Source organism: Oncorhynchus mykiss, chromosome 5 (assembly GCF_013265735.2).
Source record: "Oncorhynchus mykiss isolate Arlee chromosome 5, USDA_OmykA_1.1, whole genome shotgun sequence".
In the NCBI taxonomy this organism is placed as follows: domain Eukaryota; kingdom Metazoa; phylum Chordata; class Actinopteri; order Salmoniformes; family Salmonidae; genus Oncorhynchus; species Oncorhynchus mykiss.
Window position 1 is genome coordinate 82,958,979 of NC_048569.1, and position 17,541 is coordinate 82,976,519.

Below are 17,541 nucleotides of genomic sequence, written 5' to 3' on the forward strand. Positions count from 1 at the left end.
GGAGGGAGGAGAGCTGGCCCCAAACTGCCAACAACTCACCACAACAAAACACTAAATGAAAAGGCAATATGTCAGAGATTCTCTCTCTCTCTCACACACACACACACACACACACACACACACACACACAGCTGAGTCTGCAGTCTTTAACCATCACACTTCCTTGTTCTGTTCGTTTCTTATCATCTGTTCTTCTGTTCCCGGAGAATCAGAATCATCCAGTTCTTGGTGCAGAACAGGGTAAATGAGGGCATTTTTTTTATAAGCTGTAAATTCAGAGTTTATCCCAGTTCTCTTGTCTGTATGTCTCTCTGCCTCTCTCTCTAATCAGCAAATGACTTCTCTGAAAGAAAGTAGCTCTAAACTCTGCTGTTGTTCAGTCAACCAACACACTCTCACTTCAGTACCACAAGACAAAGCCAACAACACCCTGTACCCAAACACAGACAAAACGTGTCACTCTGGATAGCAACACAGGAGTCCAGCTGGCACAAACACACCTCCAGGGCTAGCCATGATATCTACTGTATCCTGTTTGATCTCATCTGCCTTCTCAACACACACAGCGCTTAAGTCAGGTCAGTGTGCATCTGCCCCTGGCTTGAGTCTCGTCTCAGTGCTTCACTGTGTGTGTTGGGTCCAGTGACACCTTCTATGTGTATCTGTCTCTGGTTTGGTCAGTTTGTCACTGTGTGTGTTGGGTCCAGTGACGCCTTCTATGTGTATCTGTCTCTGGTTTGGTCAGTTTGTCACTGTGTGTGTTGGGTCCAGTGACACCTCAATCACAAAGGCTCTACCACTTCGCCATCTTTACTGCCTGCAGGCGTAGCACTTTACAGAAACACCTTGTGACAAGCTACATGACACAGGGTGGCTGCATCCTACACAACATAGCTACTGTGACACGTACTGTCACTTATCATGTAACTCTGTTTGTCAAAATATGAGGAAATACCCAGTCATGCCTCAAGGCATTGTGGGATTTGGAGTTATAAAGAGAGAGGCAGGAGACACGAGGTCTGTCATAATAGTGTAGCTGTCATTGACACCCACACTCCTTGTCACCAGTGATAGAGAGTTAGAAGGAGGGGGAGGGGAGATGGTAGACGCAGCACATGGTAGACACAGTACAGTATGTGTGCATATGAGATGAGGGGGGAGGAGCCCAGCAGACATGTGGCTTACTTTGATCTGGTGTGTGGCATGCTGTGTGACCTGGTGTGTGGCATGCTGTGACCTGGTGGCATACTGTGACAACACCCCACCACCCTTTTCCATATTTTGTTGTCTACACAGTGGGATTAAAATGTATAGAATTGTCATGTTTTTCCCCAAAGATTTACACAAAATACTGTAATGTCAAATTGGAAGAAAAATTCTAACGTTTGTCAAAAAAAAAAAAAAATAATAACAATATTTTCCACAATAATTTGCTAATAAATTCATTAAAAATCCTACAATGTGATTTTCTGGTTTTTTTCTCATTTTGTCTGTAATAGTTGAAGTGTACCTATGATGAAAATTACAGCCCTCATCTTTTTAAGTGGGAGAACTTGCACAATTGGTGGCTGACTAAATACTTTTTTGCCCCACTCTATGTGCGGGGTACAGAGATGAGGTAGTAATTCAAAAATAATGTTAAAGACTATTATTGCACACAGAATGATCCATGCAACTTATTATGTGACTTGTTAACCCCCTAGAGTTGATTGACGCATCGGTGCATCAATCTAAGCAACATAATGTTTAAAAATCCCCTTAAAATGACAAATTTAAGCTAGAGATACAGTGCCTTGCGAAAGTATTCGGCCCCCTTGAACTTTGCGACCTTTTGCCACATTTCAGGCTTCAAACATAAAGATATAAAACTGTTTTTTTTTGTGAAGAATCAACAACAAGTGGGACACAATCATGAAGTGGAACAACATTTATTGGTTATTTCAAACTTTTTTAACAAATCAAAAACTGAAAAATTGGCCGTGCAAAATTATTCAGCCCCTTTACTTTCAGTGCAGCAAACTCTCTCCAGAAGTTCAGTGAGGATCTCTGAATGATCCAATGTTGACCTAAATGACTAATGATGATAAATACAATCCACCTGTGTGTAATCGAGTCTCCGTATAAATGCACCTGCACTGTGATAGTCTCAGAGGTCCGTTAAAAGCGCAGAGAGCATCATGAAGAACAAGGAACACACCAGGCAGGTCCGAGATACTGTTGTGAAGAAGTTTAAAGCCGGATTTGGATACAAAAAGATTTCCCAAGCTTTAAACATCCCAAGGAGCACTGTGCAAGCGATAATATTGAAATGGAAGGAGTATCAGACCACTGCAAATCTACCAAGACCTGGCCGTCCCTCTAAACTTTCAGCTCATACAAGGAGAAGACTGTTTAGAGATGCAGCCAAGAGGCCCATGATCACTCTGGATGAACTGCAGAGATCTACAGCTGAGGTGGGAGACTCTGTCCATAGGACAACAATCAGTTGTATATTGCAAAAATCTGGCCTTTATGGAAGAGTGGCAAGAAGAAAGCCATTTCTTAAAGATATCCATAAAAAGTGTCGTTTAAAGTTTGCCAAAAGCCACCTGGGAGACACACCAAACATGTGGAAGAAGGTGCTCTGGTCAGATGAAACCAAAATGGAACTTTTTGGCAACAATGCAAAACGTTATGTTTGGCGTAAAAGCAACACAGCTGAACACACCATCCCCACTGTCAAACATGGTGGTGGCAGCATCATGGTTTGGGCCTGCTTTTCTTCAGCAGGGACAGGGAAGATGGTTAAAATTGATGGGAAGATGGATGGAGCCAAATACAGGACCATTCTGGAAGAAAACCTGATGGAGTCTTCAAAAGACCTGAGACTGGGACGGAGATTTGTCTTCCAACAAGACAATGATCCAAAACATAAAGCAAAATCTACAATGGAATGGTTCAAAAATAAACATATCCAGGTGTTAGAATGGCCAAGTCAAAGTCCAGACCTGAATCCAATCGAGAATCTGTGGAAAGAACTGAAAACTGCTGTTCACAAATGCTCTCCATCCAACCTCACTGAGCTCGAGCTGTTTTGCAAGGAGGATTGGGAAAAAATGTCAGTCTCTCGATGTGCAAAACTGATAGAGACATACCCCAAGCGACTTACAGCTGTAATCGCAGCAAAAGGTGGCGCTACAAAGTATTAACTTAAGGGGGCTGAATAATTTTGCACGCCCAATTTTTCAGTTTTTGATTTGTTAAAAAAGTTTGAAATATCCAATAAATGTCGTTCCACTTCATGATTGTGTCCCACTTGTTGTTGATTCTTCACAAAAAAATACAGTTTTATATCTTTATGTTTGAAGCCTGAAATGTGGCAAAAGGTCGCAAAGTTCAAGGGGGCCGAATACTTTCGCAAGGCACTGTATCTGTTTTTACATTGGATGCATCTCAATCCACTGTACCCACCTATCTCGCACTTCCGCATCTGCAGTGGAAATTGGCAGAGCTAGAGTGATATTTGTCAGAACATGAGAATCCCGAAAATTGTAGCGTCTGAACGGTTTGACCTACACACTAATATTACCACTTTTTGTGTGCAGAACGAATACGATGGTGTTCTCTGTTTTGCTCTACGACCCCCACAAGTGTCACGGGACTGGTCTAAAGGTAACCTGTACTGGTTTTAAAAAATGAATGTAAGTATGAAGGTAGTTTTTGTGCCTACTCAAAAAAAGGGTTATTTTTTAACGTGTTATTCAATGCGTTTCTCTGGGCTTTAGTAGTAAAGGTCAATATGTTTCTCTGGGCTATAGTAGTAAAGGTCAATGCGTTTCTCTGGGCTATAGTAGTAAAGGTCAATGCGTTTCTCTGTGCTTTAGTAGTAAAGGTCAATGCGTTTCTCTGGGCTTTAGTAGTAAAGGTCAATGCGTTTCTCTGGGCTATAGTAGTAAAGGTCAATGTGTTTCTCTGGGCTATAGTAGTAAAGGTCAATGCGTTTCTCTGGGCTATAGTAGTAAAGGTCAATGCGTTTCTCTGGGCTATAGTAGTAAAGGTCAATGTGTTTCTCTGGGCTTTAGTAGTAAAGGTCAATGCGTTTCTCTGGGCTATAGTAGTAAAGGTCAATGCGTTTCTCTGGGCTATAGTAGTAAAGGTCAATGCGTTTCTCTGTGCTTTAGTAGTAAAGGTCAATGCGTTTCTCTGGGCTTTAGTAGTAAAGGTCAATGCGTTTCTCTGGGCTATAGTAGTAAAGGTCAATGTGTTTCTCTGGGCTATAGTAGTAAAGGTCAATGCGTTTCTCTGGGCTATAGTAGTAAAGGTCAATGCGTTTCTCTGGGCTATAGTAGTAAAGGTCAATGCGTTTCTCTGTGCTTTAGTAGTAAAGGTCAATGTGTTTCTCTGGGCTATAGTAGTAAAGGTCAATGCGTTTCTCTGGGCTTTAGTAGTAAAGGTCAATGTGTTTCTCTGGGCTATAGTAGTAAAGGACAATGCGTTTCTCTGGGCTATAGTAGTAAAGGTCAATGTGTTTCTCTGGGCTTTAGTAGTAAAGGTCAATGTGTTTCTCTGGGCTTTAGTAGTAAAGGTCAATGCGTTTCTCTGGGCTATAGTAGTAAAGGTCAATGCGTTTCTCTGGGCTATAGTAGTAAAGGTCAATGCGTTTCTCTGGGCTTTAGTAGTAAAGGTCAATGTGTTTCTCTGGGCTATAGTAGTAAAGGACAATGCGTTTCTCTGGGCTATAGTAGTAAAGGTCAATGTGTTTCTCTGGGCTTTAGTAGTAAAGGTCAATGTGTTTCTCTGGGCTATAGTAGTAAAGGTCAATGCGTTTCTCTGGGCTTTAGTAGTAAAGGTCAATGTGTTTCTCTGGGCTTTAGTAGTAAAGGTCAATGTGTTTCTCTGGGCTATAGTAGTAAAGGACAATGCGTTTCTCTGGGCTTTAGTAGTAAAGGTCAATGTGTTTCTCTGGGCTATAGTAGTAAAGGACAATGCGTTTCTCTGGGCTTTAGTAGTAAAGGTCAATGTGTTTCTCTGGGCTATAGTAGTAAAGGACAATGCGTTTCTCTGGGCTTTAGTAGTAAAGGTCAATGCGTTTCTCTGGGCTTTAGTAGTAAAGGTCAATGCGTTTCTCTGGGCTATAGTAGTAAAGGTCAATGCGTTTCTCTGGGCTTTAGTAGTAAAGGTCAATGCGTTTCTCTGGGCTATAGTAGTAAAGGTCAATGCGTTTCTCTGGGCTATAGTAGTAAAGGTCAATGCGTTTCTCTGGGCTATAGTAGTAAAGGTCAATGCGTTTCTCTGGGCTATAGTAGTAAAGGTCAATGCGTTTCTCTGGGCTATAGTAGTAAAGGTCAATGTGTTTCTCTGGGCTATAGTAGTAAAGGTCAATGCGTTTCTCTGGGCTATAGTAGTAAAGGTCAATGCGTTTCTCTGGGCTTTAGTAGTAAAGGTCAATGCGTTTCTCTGGGCTATAGTAGTAAAGGTCAATGCGTTTCTCTGGGCTTTAGTGGTAAAGGTCAATGCGTTTCTCTGGGCTATAGTAGTAAAGGTCAATGTGTTTCTCTGGGCTTTAGTAGTAAAGGTCAATGTGTTTCTCTGGGCTATAGTAGTAAAGGTCAATGTGTTTCTCTGGGCTATAGTAGTAAAGGTCAATGTGTTTCTCTGGGCTTTAGTAGTAAAGGTCAATGTGTTTCTCTGGGCTTTAGTAGTAAAGGTCAATGTGTTTCTCTGGGCTATAGTAGTAAAGGCCAAATTCAATGTTATATAAAATTCTAAATCAAATAGCTAAAATAAATCAGTGGTCAAGCACAGTTTTACTCCTGCACTTATTTAGGCGTGCCATAACTTTGGGGTTAAATACTTATTTATTCAAGCCATTTAAATGTTTTAATTTTTTAAAATTAATTTGTAATACATTTAAAAAACATGATTCCACTTTGACATTATGGGGTATTGTGTGTAGGCCAGTTACAAAATCTCATTTAAATGCATTTTAAATTCGGACTAACACAAAATGTTGTAAAAGTCAAGGGGTGTGAATACTTTCTGAAGGCACAGTATGTGTGTTTGCATGCTGTGTGTTTGCAAGTGTGTCTCGGTGTATATATGTGCAATTGTGTGTGTGCCTGCATGTGGAGGCACTGTTGCACAGGTGCGTGCTATATGATTAGTGAACATTGGGCCTCTGTGTTCACTATAGGGAAACTGAGTGGTGTTGGCCCATATACTGACGATGAGCAATTGTATTGTCACAAACCGCCTGCGCAGCACTGCTCCTCTCCCACATGCTCTCCCTTCATCAACCCTATATTCTGTTCTTCTGACCTATTGGCTACACAGAGCCAGTGAGAGAAGCTAGAGTATTCAGACAGACAGACAGGTTACCGTTAGACCAGGTCATACACACAACTTTCTAAACACAACTCGACTACCCCTTATGTGTGTGTGTGCATGTATCACGAGAAAGTGACTTTGAAAGTGACTGTGGAAGTGACTGAAATTGAATGGTGAATGTGTGTGTGGTGCGTGTGATAGAGGGTGGCCAGGATGTGTTGAATAATTGACCGTCCACTACTGCATCACTCCACATTAATTTGGTCTACAGTGTGTGTGTGTGTGTGAGTGTGAGGGGATTCTAGGTGGCTATACCATCGATCTCTTTAGACATCCACTATATGAATGGCATTTGAGGAACATGACTGCACAGAATAGTGTTAACCAATCAGTAAAGTGCTGGCTCACACTCACACACATCACACATGGGGGTAGAAGTGAAAGCTGGGGAGGAGTGAGAAGGTCATGATCTGATGGTGAGTCAGCAAAAACTTGACCCTTCACCAAAAAGTCACTATCAGTCATACAGCTCAGATATGAATGATGACAATGATCAGAAAAATTACCAATCAATGGACCGATATCTTCATACAGTATGGCATTTTGAAATAGCCAGGCACGAGCCTCATCATGGATATAGTGCATATGAAAAGACCAACACTAGATTAATTTTATTCAAGGTATAGTCCTTAGTCAGCAAAGTTTAAAATCACACAGTACTACTAGTTGTTGTTCCTCTAGCAGTCAGATGTCCACTCCCTGAGCACAAGGAAACAGGACAGCAGCACGATATCCTACTGCTGACCCTCAAACTATTTGTTCCTCCTAGTGTGTGTGCAACATTTCACTAATCATGACAACACTTTTTTATAGACTTCCAAAGAAACAGGAGAAGATGTAGCAAATTCAGATTGAATAATAATTTACATTTGTGTAAATAAACTCCAATGGATCAACTGTTTTACTGATAAAGTGTTTGCTGAAGAGCAGGGAAACTACCCTACTAGGGCAGAGCTGAGTTTTGTAGAGGAGAATTGCATGAGGGATGTGCAGTCTAATTGGTTTTAAAAAGTATATTTCCCCCAAACACTAAACTAGGCCTAGCTGCATCAACTCATTACTCCTTTTCCTATTTAATAATTACTTCCTCTCCATTATGTCTTCTGTGTTTGCTGGTTTGTTTATTTTCAGAGCAAAAACGCTGCTGGGGCATATTTTTCCCCTTGTCCTTGTGATAGCATGTTGTGATTTGTCTACTCAGCAGGGCGCATGTCAGAGAGTGTGTGTGTGACAATGCGAAGCCGGTGGAGGCGTGGCAGGGATCGGCTGCGGCGCACGCTCCTTCTCCAGTGGTAAATTACTTTTTTTCTCTCCGCTGGGGCTCGGGTGGGACTGCGGCGAGGCGCGAGGCCCAGGCCACGGTGTGGGAAACCGTTCCACGATAATGACTTCGCCACGTTTGGGAATCGTGCACGGTGCACTCCCCCAGGCCAGTGACTCAATCACGAGATCAGCGTAATAATTATTAATACCCTGTGAGCATTAACAGCACTTCATGGGCGATTTATCAAACTGTCGATTTGTTTGCGTGGGGTAACGGTTCGAACTGTTCAAATCTAAAGCTACCTCTGGGAATAACAGAAAAAATACCAACCCAAAACAAACACACACAGTACTGCAGGCATAGGCCTTACTTGTTAGAATTTTTTTTAATGTATGCCTAGGGGGGGTATGTAATTTCTCAAACAATGAAATACAAAACGTTATTATCGCCTACTAGACCTACATGGTTTTACTGAGTTTTATATCACTGGCGTTAGGCTGTCCAAAATAAGTAACCAGTAGGTAGGCCTACAGAAAAGTTAAATGGAAATCATTATGAAAAGGTAGCCTAAATATAACCTCATTTTAGACACTACACAGACGGTAGTCTTGTTTCACTGTGCCAACTTAAGCCTTACTATGTGGCGGCCAAATGTAGATATCTCTCTCTGACGCTGACTATGGGGAATCGCGGAAGCAGTAGTAGTGGAAGCAGTAGTAGTAGCAGCAGTAGTAGTAACAGTAGCTCAGAGACACAGCACCTGCGCTTTCATCCCTAGCTTTCTCTCTATCACTCTACTTCGTTTTCATTACCTCTATTTTTCCAAGTCTATCGCTCCCTTTATCTCTTTCACGTGTGTCTTGGGCCGTAAGTAACCGTACACCGGGAAGCAAACACGTATTGTACACTGTACATACCCATAATAAAAACACACAATGCCACACACATTTACACACCGATATAAATAGTGTATCTATAAAATGTGTGCATGCATGTTTATACTATATCGTTAAGTTATGTTAGAGATTGGAGTGTGTAGTAGCAGCAGCAGTGGCAGGGGGAAGTGATGGCTGTCAGGCCACCCAGAGAATACACTGAGTCAGCAAAAACCAGAGGAAGAGGGGGGATAGAGGAAGGGGAGTGGGGAAGGAGAGAGCAGAGAGGGAAGAGACTGAAATGTGGCCTATTGAGAAAATTGATTTGGCAAATTCAATCATTACGTTCATACTCAAAGCAAAACCATTTAACAAATTGTTTAGCTTCAGTTGTTGAACACGTATAACTTTATAGATGAAAATGCAAGTACGGATAAGCAAGTGTGAAATTTGTAAATAATATGTAAACAATATCCAATGAAATGTAACTTACTGATTTTAAAGCGTGCCAACTACTAACTGAGGTCAAAAGCAGCAATAGCATAGACTATAAACCAAAGAAAATTATAATTTAATTAGGATCATTTCCCTATAAATATAACCAGCATGGAGGGGCGAAGAAAACAACACGCATACATAGCATGCATGTAAAAACGCACGCACCTGCACACACACATCCCGAGTGTGGGGGCTGGCATGCAGGTGTTTCAGGGATTATTTAGCTGATTGGGATCTTATTACAGGACAATACAGACAGAGAGAGGCCTGTTGTAACTTCTAGTCACACCCACTTATACCAGCATAGTTCAATTATGACCGGAGTTTTTGTACAGCATAGCAGTGGTGGCAACGCCTGGTCTTGGTGGTGCTGAGCTCTTCATTCTCTCAGTGTACAACACACTTACTCGGAGTCCCTCTCCCTGCATCTTCAGTGTTGTGTGTTAGCGATGTGTTTCTTGCTTGTCCTAAACCCAATAATAGCAAGCCGCCTGCATGAGACGTACTCTGAGTTCTGGTGTCTGGTGTAATATTGTGCCTGATGTAATTGACCCTGCAGGAATGGTCTGGGTGGATGTTATATCGCCACCTCACCCCTCACTGACTGCTCACCCTGAGAGGAAAAACAAATGCATTTGAAATGAGTGGCACGTACACACACACCGTGCACGGGCGAGCACACACAAATACACACACAAACTGACCCAAATAAAAAATAGGCTTGGCTCTAAAAACAGCTAAACCAGAGCATCACTGAACCATGGCAGAAAAAAACGTGTTTACTGTTTACACATTACAAACAAGCATGCAGCACACAACTAGACTGCGGTTAGAGAGAGGCGTCGGCTCTCCTACCTTTCATACCCGCCTCGTCTCAGAACCTCCTCCGCTGCTTCGAAAGCCTCGCCGGCCCACCAGCAGCAAACACGCACCAAGTCCCTGAGAGGCCCGCTGAGTGACGGGCTATCCCGGGACAGTATACAAGCTCGTGGCAGGGGGAGAATGGGCTGCACGAAGAGTAGCCTACGCGGCTGTATGGAAAGACAAATTGGTCCAGTAATGTTACTGGATACGGAGCAGGGGGACTAGGACTGCGGTTAAATGAGACTAATGTGCGTCATTACAGAAATCTAAACAAACACCTCTCTCTTATCGCCTAAGATTAATCACAACGCAAAGTTCCCACTGTTTCTAAGGGAAAAAAAAACATAATATTCAAGTGATTGCGGTTGATGTGTGATAATAGGCTACACTGTTCGTTTGAGATAAGAATTATGAAAGTAGTTCAAGTGTAGCCTAAAATACATCACAATGTAAACAAGAAAGTCAGGATAATGATGAAATTGTAATAATAATAACAATAAAAGCCTAATAATAAGAATAAATAGCTAATACTTTACCATTTTAAATAAGACAAACGTGAGTATTGTTGTTTCGTTTCTGTATGCTATAGCCTACCTTTTGCAACAGATTGCTTCAATTATTGTTGACGCTCAGTTGCCTTATTTAGAAGGACAATCGTTGCAGAACCTAAAATGTATAATCATCCACAAACATATCTAAAATATTAGCTTTTCGTTGATTTATTTTACCATGTGGACTATAGGCTAAGTAATATCAGTACGTTTTGCCTGATTCATTAATAGTTTTGGTAATATTACGCGAATGGATGCTTCTTAAATTGCCCGGTTATTACAACATCCGCCTGCGTTTTACTGGATATTTTCAAATTATGAATAATATAATTGAACATAAGTTACTCGTTCTGTAAAGGCAATCCAGGTGTCGTTACTGTTGCAAACAGCGGAGAACTTCAAGCGAGAGGAGAATAATTCATAGGCTAAGCCTATTTAAGAAAACCTGCTATTTATTTTGTTATTAGGCTACTGTAAATGTTTAGAGTCTTTGTTTGCAGGCCTACTGAATAAACATTATTTTTACGGCGTACATTTTCAATGCTTGATGGTACATTTAAACGAAAGACATGGGAAGAGATGAACAGATTTTGGACATAACTTTTTATTAAACATTATGAAAGCAAGATTCTCAATAACATTCCATCTTGAAACATTTAATTGCCTTGAGTTATTGACACGTTCGGACATTTAAATGTTTCTCGAATAAATATATAGAAATCATATAGGCTATACAGGTAGGCTATACATTGACAGCACTGTGCAGAAGATACTTCGCCATGTTGCCGGGATGCGAGAGTGTTTACGTCACTTTGGAATTCTAAAAATTCTAACTTCAAGACCATAAATACAGGTTCAATCTCGGTGGCCAACAACATAACTCTGCTCTATATTGACGGATTGAGTAATTGATGAATTGATTGAAAGATAATTGATCCATATTGATTTTTTTCACTAAAACATGACTAAATTTGTCAAACCAGAAAAAGCACCCAAATAAATTATTTCGTTGAAAGTTAAGACTAATTGATTTTGCATCACAAGGATATATATATATATATATATATATATATATATATATATATATTTTTTAAACTAAACAGTATCTTGGGAGGGTAGAAAACAACATCTCTCTCCCACTCCATTTTGATCCGATTTGCAAACACCTCTCATAATTCTCCTTGTCTTGTCAACCTAGCTGTATTCCTGCATATGTCGCCATCAGCCTTGCACTAACTGGCATTGGCAAGGTGGTTCAGTACTTCTGCACAATATTGCACATCATATATCTAGGCAGCAGGTAACACATGAACCAGGGATTTCTTGTTGACAGAATAATGATTTTTGACTTAATCACACCCTCAGAGAAAAAGATAATCATTGACAATCCAAGCATCCACCAGGCATCTTTCTACACATCAGATAAAACAGAATAGGCTATATTGAGCTATAAGACACCGGACTGCGGAATTATTTAATTATTATTCACAAGCCATTAGATCACCTTTATTGTTCTTATACCTCAAATTGTACACTTTTTAAAAAGTAGAAAATCAATTTATTAAGAGTTTAGTTAGGTTGGTGCATAGAGTTTTAGCAGCGAATGCAGTCCTTATATTTGTAGCTACATTAAGTAAATCACCTCATCGAATGTTTCTATTCACCTTATTATCATAACAGTAATACGCAACAAAGGTCCTATCAATATAAAAAATCCCAAATGTTTCTCATCTTAGTACAGTTAGACATCATACATGTCTAGTAGAAGTAGGAAGTTATCGTAGACTATTTGCATGCTGTAAGATAGTCCTAAAACATTGCATTAAGACGTTCTGAATCATCATCATCACTATCATCAAGCAACAAAAGTTTTAAAAGGTAACACAATAACTGTTCTATACACATATACACGTGGGAATAAATAGTCTCAAATCTGGCTCAGTTAATCATCTATTTTTGTTTAGTTTTTCTTTTAATTTAAAACAATAGAAAAATCGATTGAAAATAGCGGGTAAAACGCATCCATTTTGTAATAGCAGATTACTAGTTCTGGTCGCAGGTTATTCTGCATTCTTTATTACATCTCTCAGGGTTATAGGGGGATAAAGTTGTGTTTTTGCATACCCAGGCCTTACTGTAGAGAGCGATGAGAGAGGCGTAGCAAGAGAAGAGGAAAGAACCATGGGCCATGCTTTCCATAACATATAGGGGTGAGAGGATTGGAGGTTTGGGGTACCATACATGTCCTGCATGCAGGGTTGCTAAAAGGGATGGAAACTAGACTTGCAATATTCAAAAGGTTGCCTTTTCGTTAACGGGGAAGAAAGGCTATATCTTGTGCCCCTCCATCATCACAGTCGGATCCGTCGACGGAGCCTGCAGGAGCGGCAAAGGTGTAGGCTATTGCTTTTTCTGTGGTTCGCCCTCTTTCATTTCAGTCCCAATATGATAAATACCGGTTTCTCTTCCTTGATTCCCCCCAGTTTTAAGACGCTGGAGTCTCTCTTTTAAGACACCAAATAAGGAATCAAAACAGTTTTCAGTTTAGTTTTTCTGTCTGGTATACTTTGACAAGTTTGATTCATATTTTTCATTAAGACTTCAAACGTTAATCAGGGTTTCTCTGAGATATATTGCATCATAAAATAATAATCAGTCTATTGATTTGACAGAGTTTGTGATCCAATGTCCATATCAAGAGGTGTTGGTGTATTGAAGTTAATCCAAAACACAATCCAACAATTATATCCGCGCACATTGATTACTTACTGTATGTGCGCATCCACCTTGCTTATTTCTTTAAATAAATATAAAGCATTATGTTATGTTGTACATTTAAAATGTACACTGATAGCCCCCCCCAAAAAAGGAATAACTGTAATAAAAAAAAATGTAAACTGAGAAAAATACAAATAATAGTAATTACAAATATTTAAATAAGTTTGAAGGGGGCAAAAGTCTTATGCCATGATTCAGTCTCTTACATGAAGAATTCCGTGGAGGCCGGTTTCCCGTGGTTTCCGTTAGAGGGGTCTCTGTTATTGTTACCGGGCCCGCCACCGTTGTAGCTTCGGCTCGCGAGCTTCTCGTACTTCTCCTTGTAGAGATCTCGCTCTTTGGCCAGGCGCGCGACGTCCTGCTTCAGCTGTTCCACCTGGCTCAGGAGCGTGCACTTCTCGCTCTCCAGCATGTGCCTCTGCTGCACCCGCTTGTAGCGGCAGGACTGTGCGTAGCCCCGGTTCTTAAGCGTGCGCCTCTTCTGCTTCAGGCGGATCACCTCTTCTTTGCTGAACCCCCTTAGTTGCCGATTGAGCTCGCGCACCGTCATGCTGACCAGCTGGTCGTCCGAGAAGCGGTCCTCGAGGCGGTGTCCATGGTGGTGGTGGTGATGGTGGGTCTGGTGATGGTGGCCGGCCGAGGCCGTGGACAGGTCCTCCCCTACATACTGCTGGCCGCGGAATCCCTCGTAGCCCTGGTGGTGGTGATGGTGGTGGTGGGCGTTGCCGATGAGTGCCTCCACGGCGTCCTCGGGGGTCAGATTGAGCGCTTCGGGGTTAATGTGGTGCTGGTAGTTGGGGATCCAGTACAGGTCCTCCAGGTGGGGTTTTCCGCCCGAGCTCTGGGGGTTGCTGCTTCCGCTGTTGTTGCTACTGTTGACGCCGTTGGCCAGGTTTTGGCCCGACTGGCCACCGGGGCTGGGGGCACAGAAGCTGGGCGAGGAAGGCACGGAGGAGCAGGGCGTGCTGAGAGGGGTAGAGGAGAGTGATCCCGGGGGGAGGCGGTGGCAGTAACGGTCAGCCTCTGGAGGCTCCTTCTTTACTTCGAACTTCATAAGGTCGAAGTCGTTGACATACTCGATGGCCAGGGGGCTATTGGGCAACTCTGCGCTCATGGCGAGGTCGGTGGCCATGTCAGTCCATGCGACGACTCCCGCCCTCACAGCCAAACCGACACCGGGCAGGACAACGGGCAGTCCTCGCGGATGCAGATTGCTTCTTCGAATCGAAGAAGTCTGTGTGGCGTATATATAGGCACGCGCACACGCCCGGTCCCTATGCGTGGGGTTGTGAGATTGGATAGAAGAGGGGAGTAGACTACTTCGTATTAAACTGCTAGTCCTTAAAACAACTGCTATTTATAGCGGCGCATATGTAAGCGTGTAAATGAACTTGTACACCTGCCAGTTCGCCGCTTCTCTTGTTGACAACTTATCCCAGGTCAAATGCACGCTTTAATACCATGGGCCAGAGCCAGTTGAAACTGGAGCCCCCGGTGAAATTTGTCGACACCAACCTGTCTTGTCCTCGCTTCACCTCTGGACCTGCTCGCGCCCTCTGATTGAATGTCCTTGAGTGAGCAGATGATAAAGCAAGCAGCACTGTGGATGGATTGTAAATTCTCTACTGTTCTGGCTGCTCCTTTTCTGCTGTTATTGTGGTCAAGTATCTTACTGTATCCTTCTTCGCCTCCACTGGCGCGAGGACAGTGTTTGCTACAGTCATTAGAGGGTGAGAAAGCAGCAGGCTCGCGGTTGAAATTACTGCAGCATGTGTTACACAGGACCAGAATAAAACTTTCCACACATGACACGGGCCCACGACAGCCCAGAACAAGAGACACGCACGTGTAAAAGATGCGTAAACATGTGCCAAAGTCACTTTCTGCATCTGCAGGAATCCACAATGGAATGGTTCGGAGGAAAATACGTTCTCAGAGTTCTTACAATCAAAAAAATAGGTGTAGATATTAAAAATATATATTTCCTTAAGTGGTGTTAAGATACTGGAGAGTGGTCCAGTTTCTGAATGGTCAGTCCAGATTTATCAGGTTGCGCTTTACTTACGAATGCGCCCGTCCCTACGCAACACGGTCCTTCCCTTCACTCTGGGAACCTTGCGCCGGTCCTCGCCGTCCTTCCCTTCACTCTGGGAACCTTGCGTCGGTCCTCGCCGCGTTTCCCTTCACTCTTGGAGCATTGCGTCGGTCCTCGCCGTCATTCCCTTCACTCTGGGAGCCTTGTGTACTGCGTGTGAGAGAGAGAGATGAGTGTGTGTGTATGTGCGTGAGGCGATAAATTCCTGTCACAGTTTGTTTTCTCTATCGGGCAGATAGTCGTTACTTTGAGTTCTGCGGTGCAGCGCAAGCAAGCAGTTTCACTAAGACGCTGGGAAAGGCAATGTGCACTTTTAAAAGACACCACGCATCCGACCGCCCACCTCGAGGTGTGACGGACCAATGGGAGAAGATGAAAGCAGAGGATTTGCATTTTCCTATAGCAACCTCTCGAGCTGACCAGCCGGCAGCTGAACTGACAACGCAGGCTTGCGGAACAGGTGCATCTCCCCCTCTAGTGACGGAGCTTGTGCTACTGCACAGAGAGGAGAGAGGCAGGCACAGGGAAAGTACGCGCAAGGCGCACTGGATGGAAAGGCGATAGCTGTGCTGCTTTCTCTGAGAAATACATGTTTACTTGGAACTGTGTGAACCCTTACTACATTAGATACATATACGTTATTATTAAATGTGCCTTTGCACGACATGTCTCAGACGAATAGTGCCCAATAGCTTTAGTAGCTTGGATTGTAGGTGAAAAGTCTAATTTGAACACTCCTGGAGTGTAGGCCTATATCTTAATGTGCCATTCATCAAAGACATCTATTCTATTAAGTGCATGCACTATTCAATCAAAACTAAGTTAGGAAACATTTATCTCCATGTAAACCATGTTACTTTGTGACAAAACTCTGAATAATAAAGTATCCGAGTAGGCTAATAAAATCACTATTTACATACCAAACTAGACTAATACTTTCAGCAAGCAACGAAAAAATAATAGAAACGAATTGTGCTAATAGATCAACTCCAGTCTATAACTGAATGATCAAATATAGCGCACACTCACAAAATCAAACAAAATAGTTCTCTCAGGTTTCACTTCAAAATCGAATGAAATATGAAATTCAAATCGAATAGAAAACAAGTATGCAAAAATACTGAGCTAAAGTGGAAAGCTCTGATTATAGTCTTCTTATTTTATGTAAATGATGCAACATTATTCGGTTAAAACAAAGACACTGCCATCCTTTCTATGAAGTTGTGGTCTGAGGGGTAAAGAAGACCCTGACATCCCCAGGCCGGCCCCCCCCAAATCACTACCCTACCCTCTGCAATGGATTCAGCGCCACACGCTCCTATCCAGAAAATCAAACCACATTTCCTTCGGGCGGAGGGGACCGCGAGAAGGGTGCGAGGGGGTTAATTATAATTAGGCTATTCCACGCGATGGCCCTCGCGCAGGTTTTTTTTTATTCATAATTAACCACAAATTGCATCCCGACCCACCTCCGCAGATCAACAAATGATTAAGTAATGCGCAGTCTGCGTCGTGGAGACACAGGACGCTCTCTTCATCTGGTGAGGCACGCAGGTTAAAGAAAATCAAAACGGAAGGTTGAGCAGAACGTCGATACCCGTGATGTGTCTTGACGGAGGGCAGGACTTTATACTGCATGAACACAGATTCTGCTCACTTGTATTTTCTCTTGAGATTAGGTTAGGCTGTTAAGCCTGGGGCAATGAATGCTATAATCATGGCAGTCTAGTTCATTGTCAATTTAAATCAAGGGTACAACTTTCACTGGGGACATGTCCACCCCCCAAATTCTGAAATTGCATTTTGTCCCCCAGTTGTATCATTGGAATGTGATACAAAACCAGGCAACGGTGTGCTTTAGGACCATGCTGATGCCTCCGAGCAGTCGGGTAGGCTGTTTCTAGTGTTAATCCAACTGGATAGATAGATATACCTATATATAATGTCCACCCCATGTCTAAAACTAAAATTGCGCCCCTGATTTAAATTAATGGAAAATATTTTTTAAAAACTTTAAGACATAGGCTCTACATAGAGACTGGTGTGGTCTAGTGATGTTGAGATAAATAACAGGTGGTGGGCACTCAGTAAATTATAATATAAGAGGATAGGGCAGCAGAGTAACCACCATGCAACCTGCACCTGATCCTGACAAGGTGCTGAGCTCAACTTCCTGTCCAACACTTCAGCCATGAAATACATACACTGTGTGCATCCCAAATTACACTTTACTCCCTATGTAGTGCACTA

The 17,541-nt window shown here is 42.4% G+C and overlaps 1 protein-coding gene across 1 annotated transcript; it reads right to left on the reverse strand.

Moving 5' to 3' along the window:
- Window positions 1-8,005: 8,005 nt before the first annotated feature.
- LOC110524677 (transcription factor MafAa-like) lies at window positions 8,006-15,611 on the reverse strand. The gene is made up of 3 exons (XM_036978560.1): window positions 13,403-15,611; window positions 9,859-10,034; window positions 8,006-9,616 (listed from the first exon to the last, which is right to left on the reverse strand). The coding sequence occupies exons 1-2, from the start codon at window positions 14,326-14,328 to the stop codon at window positions 9,878-9,880; spliced, it is 1,083 nt and encodes a 360-aa protein (XP_036834455.1). The 5' UTR covers window positions 14,329-15,611; the 3' UTR covers window positions 8,006-9,616; window positions 9,859-9,877.
- Between the last annotated feature and the right edge of the window lie 1,930 nt (window positions 15,612-17,541).

Coding starts and splice junctions, on each gene's coding strand:
- LOC110524677 (XM_036978560.1), bottom strand. CDS start 14,328: ATGGCCACCGACCTCGCCATGAGCGCAGAGTTGCCCAATAGCCCCCTG. Junction 10,035..13,402: donor GCCTCCACGGAATTCTTCAT/GTAAGAGACTGA, acceptor CTTTCCATACAG/CCGCGTAGGCTACTCTTCGT.